The 8,994-nt window shown below is 38.5% G+C and overlaps 1 protein-coding gene and 1 non-coding gene across 13 annotated transcripts in view; one reads left to right on the forward strand and one right to left on the reverse strand.

The window, feature by feature from the left end:
* The window catches only part of ELF2 (E74 like ETS transcription factor 2), a 118,911-nt gene extending 115,737 nt beyond the window's left edge, over positions 1–3,174 (forward strand). For all 12 annotated transcript variants that reach the window (XM_037729383.1, XM_037729384.1, XM_037729382.1 and 9 more), the window contains 2 exons: positions 384–734; positions 1,539–3,174. In XM_037729383.1, coding sequence (XP_037585311.1) covers positions 384–734; positions 1,539–2,163 — 976 coding nt within the window. In that variant the 3' untranslated portion in view covers positions 2,164–3,174. The remainder of the gene's footprint in view (positions 1–383; positions 735–1,538) is intronic.
* Positions 3,175–5,924: 2,750 nt separating this feature from the next.
* On the reverse strand, positions 5,925–6,026 carry LOC119467550. Its single transcript, XR_005196087.1, has one exon. It is a non-coding gene; the product is annotated as a U6 spliceosomal RNA (small nuclear RNA).
* Positions 6,027–8,994: the final 2,968 nt, after the last annotated feature.

The raw sequence follows: 8,994 nt of genomic DNA on the forward strand, positions 1-8,994 counted from the left end.
TGAGGCAGGAGAATTGCCTGAACCCAGGAGACGGAGGTTGCGGTGAGCCGAGATCGCGCCATTGCACTCCAGCCTGGGTAACAAGAGCGAAACTCCGTCTCAAAAAAAAAAAAGAAAAAGAAAAAGAAAAAGAATGAACTTTCAGCTACTTTATAGATCTTAAGTTTGTGGGACCTTGACACCGGGTTCTAACTTCATTCCTACTCTAAATTTGTAACCTTTTGAGCAGTCCAGGCAGTAAGAGCTGCTTTTTTTCCTCATCTGTTATTAGGGATAAGGGAGTGTTTCTGTTAGTTATCTACTGTACATGGTCTTTTTGTTGGGAGTGGAGTGGGGTGGAGAAGTAATATACTTGATTCATTTAGTACATTTTCACCTTACAGATACTACTACCAAAGGGGAATTCTTGCAAAGGTTGAAGGACAGAGGCTTGTGTATCAGTTCAAGGATATGCCCAAAAACATAGTGGTCATAGATGATGACAAAAGTGAAACCTGTAATGAAGATTTAGCAGGAGCTACTGATGAAAAATCATTAGAACGAGTGTCACTGTCTGCAGAAAGTCTCCTGAAAGCAGCATCCTCTGTTCGTGGTGGAAAAAATTCATCCTCTATAAACTGCTCCAGAGCAGAGAAGGGTGTAGCCAGAGTTGTGAATATCACTTCCTCTGGTCATGATGCTTCATCTAGGTCTCCTACTACCACTGCATCTGTATCAGCAACAGCAGCTCCAAGGTAAGTGAGGCAAACCATTAGTTGTAATGTATTTACTTTTTTTGTTGTTTGTTTTTGAGACAGAGTCTTGCTCTGTCACCCAGGCTGCAGTGCAATGACTTTTTAAATAGTCTCCTTGGTGAAAATAAAATGTCCCTTTGCTTAATATTAGTGTTCTAAGAACCCATGTTGTCAAGACTTTGAAAAGTGCTTGATATTTTTATTTTTTTCGTTGTTGTTAAAGTAGACGTCTAGCTGGGTGCATTGGCTCATACCTATAATCCTAGCACTTTGGGAGGCCAAGGCAAGAGAATTGCTTGAGGACAGGAGGTCAACACAAGCTTTGACAATATAGTGAGACCTCCTCTCTACTAAAAATAAAAAATTGCTGAGCATGGTGGCACACACCTATAGTCCTAACTACTCAGGAAACTAAAGCAAGAGAATCACTTGAACTTAGGAGTTGGAGGTGGTAGTGAGTTAAGATAGCACACTGCACTCCAGCCTAGGTGACAGACTGAGACCCTATCTCAAAACAAAACAAAACAAAACAAAACAAAACAAAACAAAACAAACAAAGCAGCAGATGTCTTAATAACCTGAATTGGTTTTTATGGTTTTATAGATGGGGCTTAATGTAGGCTTTAGTTTTGAAAATATAATATATTTTCATGGTATTTCATATTCTAAACAGGGATTGCCAGTATCTCCAAAAAATTTGGGAGCACTAGTTTTATACATTTTGGATTTGCATTCATCTTTTACTCAGGAGACCTATTTTCTCATTTGGCAATAATCAGCTTTTTTTTTTCCCTAATGTACTAGGACAGTTCGTGTGGCAATGCAAGTACCTGTTGTAATGACATCATTGGGTCAGAAAATTTCAACTGTGGCAGTTCAGTCAGTTAATGCGGGTGCACCATTAATAACCAGCACTAGTCCAACAACAGCAACCTCTCCAAAGGTAGTCATTCAGACAATCCCTACTGTGATGCCAGCTTCTACTGAAAATGGAGACAAAATCACCATGCAGCCTGCCAAAATTATTACCATCCCAGCTACACAGCTCGCACAGTGTCAACTGCAGACGAAGTCAAATCTGACTGGATCAGGAAGCATTAACATTGTTGGAACCCCATTGGCTGTGAGAGCACTTACCCCTGTTTCAATAGCCCATGGTACACCTGTAATGAGACTATCAATGCCTACTCAGCAGGCATCTGGCCAGACTCCTTCTCGAGTTATCAGTGCAGTCATAAAGGGGCCAGAGGTTAAATCAGAAGCAGTGGCAAAAAAGCAAGAACACGATGTGAAAACTTTGCAGTTGGTGGAAGAAAAACCGGCAGATGGAAATAAGACAGTGACCCACGTAGTGGTTGTCAGTGCGCCTTCAGCTATTGCCCTTCCTGTAACTATGAAAACAGAAGGACTAGTGACATGTGAGAAATAAAATCGCAGCTCCACCTTGGACTTCAGGCTGTTAGTGGCAGTACTGATGTAAACATTTGCAAGAGAAGTCACCAAGAAAAGTCAAAGAAGACTTTAAAACATTTTTAATGCATATACGAAAACAATCAAACTTACTGGAAATAAATTACCTATCCCATGTTTCAGTGGGAAGTGAACTACATATTGAGATGCTGACAGAAAACTGCCTCTTACAGTAGGAATTACAGTAGGAAACAACTGAACCCGTCAATAAGAAAGGATTGAAAGGGACCAACCAACTCACTACGATATCAAGTTACACTAAGACTTGGAACACTAACATTCTGTAAGAGGTTATATAGTTTTCGGTGGGGAGGGTTGGGATGGGTGATCTCATTGTTACATATAGCAATTTTTGATGCATTTCATATGCATACCAGCAATTATTACTGTGTTCGCACAGTTCTCACTTAACTGGTGCTACGTGAAGACTCTGCTAATATAGGTATTTTAGAATGTGAATTGAAGAATGGATCCAAAAACTTCAGAAAGAGGATAGCAAAAAAAGATCTAGTGCGATTTTTTATAAATATATATATATATATATATACACACACACATATATATATATCATATAGCTTAAGCTGATTTAAAACAAAGGCCTTAGACTAATTTTTTGGTTTTCTTTCTTGAAATAAGCTAATGGCTTGTTTGTGTAAAGCTTTTTTATTAAAAGAAAAATTTTAAAAATCTTGTACCTAGCACAGTATTGTTATAGAATTTACATGTAACATTTTATATGGTAGTTTAAGTCTGTCAGTTTCTTAATTGTGGACAAATTAACAGTTGGCTCTGGCCTTTTGCTATAACATGCCTGTGTCACTTGCTTAGCCCTGGCATTTGTGCAGACATCATTTTCAGTTCTGCTGTCACTTGGAAGTTCAGGCTCAGCATGAATTTTTGTCAGGTAGCTGTAATACCTGGAGTTTTCTTTCTTTCTTTTTCTTTTTTCTTTTTTTTTTTTTTTTTTTTTNTTTTTTTTTTTTTTTTTTTTTTTTTTTTTTTTTTTTCAGTTGAAGTTTATGAGGGAAAGTACCAGTGTTCAGATTTGAACTATAATAGTTTGTATATTCAACATTTGAAGTATATTCTATTTTGTTGTACTCTTGTTTCAAAGTGTATTCAAGTAGGTTTTCTGAAATATAGAAATGAAATTTATCTTCTGTTTTGGTTTCTGTTGATATTTTTAACAATATTTAAAAGCCAGTATAGAAGTGTTTCAGTTAAGAAGTGATAAAACATCCCTATTTCTCCTTCCCAATTACTGCATGCAGAAATTCTACTTCTGTTTTGTTCCATTATATTAATATTTGGCAAATAACTGGATGTTGCCAGTTTCTTTCTAATTATAATGATGAACTATAATGTTCTGCTTAACATAATGAATTTCGTATTTTAGTTGGCTGCACTTAAAGAATTTATATTTGTAAAACACTTCAAATCAGACCTTTTGTGGGTAAAAAGAAAAGTTACTCTTCTAGCCCTTTTACACATTAGGAAATTAAGGTTATCTGAAGGATTACATGAACTATGTAATTTCACTACTATCACTCCATATCTTAATGCTCTTTCTACAACAAAGAAAAGTTGTCTATTTTTACATCTTTTAGAAATTTAGATGAACTCATTCTTAACATTTTTTGTCCTTTATGCATTTGATCACATACTATTTAGGTCAGAGATTGTTTATAACAATTCCCTTTGTAATATTTTAAACTTTTCCATAACTATGTTGGTGATACTTTTAAACAAAAGCTGAAAGAATAACTCACTTGATTCCTTGCCCATTTGGGAGTTACTCTCAAATTCGACTTCCATTTAAAACATTTCCAAAATATTTCAGGTTTGAAAATTCATATTATATGCTTTGGCACTTAATTGTATTATCTTGTTTATTGCACTGTGACTTCATTTGTTTAGTCATGTCTTCCATAATACTCATTTTGAGCAATGATTATATTTTATGCCATACCTACCCCTCTCTCCAAGTGCTGAACATATTAGACACTTGGGTCAGACATTTATTGATTTTGGGAACATTTGCTGAGAATCTAAGTCACCTTGCTTAAAGACTGTCTTTCTATGCTGGATTCTTAATTGGTTCTAACAGGGCTAAACCAGGACTACCTAGCTTACCCCTGCCACTCTACTGGAAGTTTTTGTGTTTCTTTAAGAATAAATACATCTAAAGTCTAGACTTGGGGCCGGGTGTAGTGGCTCATGCCTGTAATCCCAGCACTTTGGGAGGTGGTTGGATCGCTTGAGGCCAGGAGTTCGAGACCAGCCTGGCCAACATGGTGAAAACCTGTCTCTACTAAAAATACAAAAATTAGCCAGGAGTGGTGGTGCATGTATGTAATCCCAGCTCCTCAAGAGGCTGAAGCACAAGACTCTCTTGAACCCAGGAGGTGGAGGTTGCAGTGAGCCAAGATGATGATGCCACTGCACTACAGCCTGGGTGACAGCGAGATTCTGTCTCAAAAAAAAAAAAAGTCTAGACTTGGAAATATACATGTTAACAGTATATACTGATCAGAATGTTGCAGATTGAAATTATCAGTCATACAACTCGCTCTGATCCTGCCTGCCTGGGCTTTTAATCTCAGCCCTTCTAAATTATAAATCAAGATAATTTATTGCTTTTTCGTGTCCAGTGTATTAGAGGGAAAAAAGCCCCACATAACCATGGATTGATGCCTCTACATTTTCCAGCCTCACCAGATCTTTGAATTATGATCAGTAGTCTCATCAATTTATTCTTTAGGCCACTTTCCAGCAATAATTCCAGCCTTCACCACCCTTCTCACCAAAAAAACAGTATACCTCTATGGAGAGAACATGGTCATGAGCTGTGAATTCCCTCCGTTCCTGGACCCCTTGCTACAGAGGATTTACTTACTCTAGCATCCATCCTTACCACCTGTCTCAGGAAGGAGCTGCCCTTCCTCCTGTTCTCAGCATTTCCCTTTCACACATACTTGGTTTCCTTGTTCCAACAATTAATAGCCTCATTCTGTCTCTCTCTCTCTCTCTCTCTCTTTCTCTCTCTCTCTTTTTTTTTTTTTTTTGAGACTGAGTCTTGCTCTGTTTCCAGGCTGGAGTGCAGTGGTGTAATCTCGGCTCACTGCAACCTCCGCCTCCCGGGTTCAAAAGATTCTCTTTTCTCAGCCTCCCAAGTAGCTGGGACTACAGGCGTGCGCCATCATGCCCAGCTAATTTTTGTATTTTTCTATTTAGGTTTCACCATATTGGCCAAGATGGTCTCAATCTCCTGACCTCGTGATCCACCAGCCTCGGCCTCCCAAAATGTTGGACCAGCCTGTCTCTTCTTTTTCTTTAAATAGCCTGCAGTCTGAATTCTTGCTTAGAAACAGTTTTCCGTGAGATCTCCAATAACCCAACTGTCAAATCAGACAGACACTTTGGTTCACTTGATCTCATGCCTACTTTTCAAAACTCATTTGGTTTCCCATGTTTACTTCCCTTCTAATCAACTTGTTTTTTCTTAATCTGCTTTCTGCCTATGGGGTTCTTTTCCTCATAGAATTGTTTTAATGATTAAATGAGTTAATAAGGATTTGGAACTAGTGTCTGGCACATAGAAAACACTCATTAGATATTTAATTACTATTATGATTTCACTAACATAATTGTTAGATATGTCATCCATGGCTATGGTTTTTACTACCAATATATTGTTACAGCATAGACTTTTATTCTGTCTTTTTTTTTGAATGCTTCATGAAATTGCGTGTCATCCTTGCACAGGGGCTGTGCTAATCTGAATTGTTCCAGTATTAGGATATGTGCTGCTGGAGCAGGCACTACTAAATCTTAGATGGGTTTATTAATTGCCAGCAACCCATTACTCGTGCTAGAGGCAACCTGGGGGTGATCATAGATACTTTATATCCTCTAATCTAACCAAATTTCTACTCGAGGTACCTTCTAAATATCTTCTTTTCCATCCTCCCTATCCATCTTTGTCTCACCAAGCCTTCGTCTAATCCATTCTCCATGCTACCAGTTGAGAACTTTCTAAATGGGGCTTTCATCACTCACACCTTTGTGATTGCTTCAGATTCTTCAATGGCATCTCTTGCTAAAAAGATATGCCTAAGCATAGCAATTAAAGGCCTTTGATCTGGGCTCTGCCTATCTCCCCAAACCTCATTCTCTTGCTACTCCTCATTTAGACTTAGCTGGGCTGTGGACATACTATAAAATTTTTTCCCAAATATTCTAGGCATTCATACCTGAGCCATCCATTGATGGCTTCTTTCTGGACAACTTGTTCCTCTTTCACTACATTGGAGTTCAGTTTTATTTACTGAGATACAAGGTGACAGACTCAAAAGTGTCTGAAATAAGTATGGAAACCATTTAGGTTGGGGAGTGATCTACTGTTGAGTAAGCTCTGAATATAGAGGCTAGAAAGAAGAAAGTATATAAAAACGGGGTGAGGAAGAAGAAAATCAGCAGTGGAAGTCAAGGACTATTGATAGAGAATAAACAGGACAGATAAGGTAACATTTCAAGATATGGTGGCAACTGTCAAGTGCAGCAGGAAAGGCAAAGCAAATCAGGTGAAAGATAAAGCCACTGAGATTACACTGACAATGAGAGGGCAGTTTCAGTGAGGGGTGGTGGTGAAGCCAGAATGTAAGGGATGGGCACCTGGTACATTACTTAGTGGCCTGTGTGACACCACATACACTCAGGAGTGTACATTTCTGATCACATGAACAAGTCATGTCTAATTACTAATTAGACAAACCAAAGACTGGGTGAGCCATTGCACCCAGCCTGCATTGTCATATCTTAACTTTGAGAGACTTGTCTATTTCAGGTAAGTGATGCTATCACTGCCCAAAAAAGGAAAAATACTAGTCTATATAATCTGCAAATTATTTCTGAGTTATAGGCATTAATTCACTTGAATGCAAACTTTGCCTCACGTTAGAAATAGCATAATCCTGTGTCCTAGCTCCTACTCCATACCAATTAAGTTAGTGTTTGGGAGAGGGAGCCAGGCATCTTTATTTTTAAAATATATCTATAGGTGATTTCATTGTGCAGCATTTTAGAACCACTGCCTTGTAGTTACAATAAGAAATGCTTTAACGTTTAGGGTTCTGTGTTCCAACCCAAGTGTTCCAAAAATGGAAAAAGGTAGTTTGGGATATATTACAAATGGCTTTTTAAAAACCTACGTACTATATATTTTACCAATTTTAAAGCCTTTTTCTTATATTTAACATCTCTAATTAGGATGACTATAGACTCTTATGAAACAGTACACCAAGTTAATGTGCCTTGTCTCTTCAAAGAAATTACTCTGGAAAGCTATGTGCTAATTCCAATAATGTTACCATTATTTTAGTCTTGGACCCAAAGCATTGTTCAGAATACTTTTAAGTGGTTTCTTAGAGCAGAATCTAAATTTTAAATATATTTAATGGAGACAAATTTCCTGTTGAAGATTTTAGTTTTATTTTATTTTTTTTTATTTTTATTTATTTATTTTTTGTCTTTTTGTTTTTTTCCTTTTTGTGGAGAACGGGGTCTCGCTATATTGCCCAGGCTTATATCTTAAGCTTAAGCTGGGCTTAAGCTATCCTCCCGCCTCTGCCTCCTTAAGAGCTGGGATTACAGGTGTGAGCCACAGTGCCCGGCCTAAGATTTTAGTTTTAAAAAGGGCTGCATCATTTGAAGTTAATGTGATGTGAATCAAGCTAGGTAATGTCATATTTGGCTCAAAAGGAGATGTGGCTATGAGGATGACACAAGTTTTCTTAAGAGCTTCTTATATGGAATCAGTTCCAAAAAGCGTCAGAAATTTCTTTGGGTAGTAGCAGCAGTAACTCAGAGTTTAAAAATTAAAATCAGAATTTTAAGAAACCTTAGAGATTATTCCTTTATTGCAAATGAAGTTTCAGGAAAACTTGACTCATCAGTTGGTTGAGCTAGTCAGTGGCAGACCTGCAAAGAACTCATCTTCTGACTCCCAGTTGAGTTTTAGCCTGAACCCCCATTCACTCCCATTCAAAAACAGTGGGGGTGAGGGCTGCAGGGAGGGAAACAAGGTTAGCTTCTGAATAAGTGTGTTCTAACATCATAATCCTTACTTTCTCACAAACTGAATTTTAAAATATTGCAGAATTTTGCTGGGTGTTCTCTGCAGGAATACAAGTCTGTGAAAACCAGAATCAGATGTCAGACATGTTCATTATGTCCAGTCTTCCACCATCTTCCTTCCTTTTTTTTTTTGGAGACAGCCTTGCTCTTTCACCCAGGCTGGAGTGCAGTGGCGCAATCTCAGCTCACTGCAACCTCTGTCTCCCAAGTTCAAGCAATTCTCCTATCTCATCCACCCGAGTAGCTGGGATTACGGTGCCTGCTGTCATGCCCGGCTAATTTTTATAATTTTAGTAGAGGCAGGGTTTCACCATGTTGCCAGACTGGTCTCGAACTCCTGACCTCAGGTGATCCACTCACCTCTGCCTCCCAAAGTGCTGGGATTACAGGTGTGAGCCACCACGCCTGACCAATTTCCACTTGTATGCAAGTTTCCATTCTTGTATGCAAGCTGCCTGAACCTGTTTAATGTGGCAAGATATTTAATCAGTATCCTGCTTTACTGCTAGAAGAGTTTCAGATAGTTTACATATAAGAATAAATGAGGGCCGGGCGCGGTGGCTCACGCCTGTAATCCCAGCACTTTGGGAGGCCGAGGCGGGTGGATCATGAGGTCAAGAGATCGAGACCATCCTGGTCAGCATGGTGAAACCCC

Source organism: Cebus imitator, unplaced genomic scaffold (assembly GCF_001604975.1).
Source record: "Cebus imitator isolate Cc_AM_T3 unplaced genomic scaffold, Cebus_imitator-1.0 Scaffold303, whole genome shotgun sequence".
In the NCBI taxonomy this organism is placed as follows: Eukaryota; Metazoa; Chordata; class Mammalia; order Primates; family Cebidae; genus Cebus; species Cebus imitator.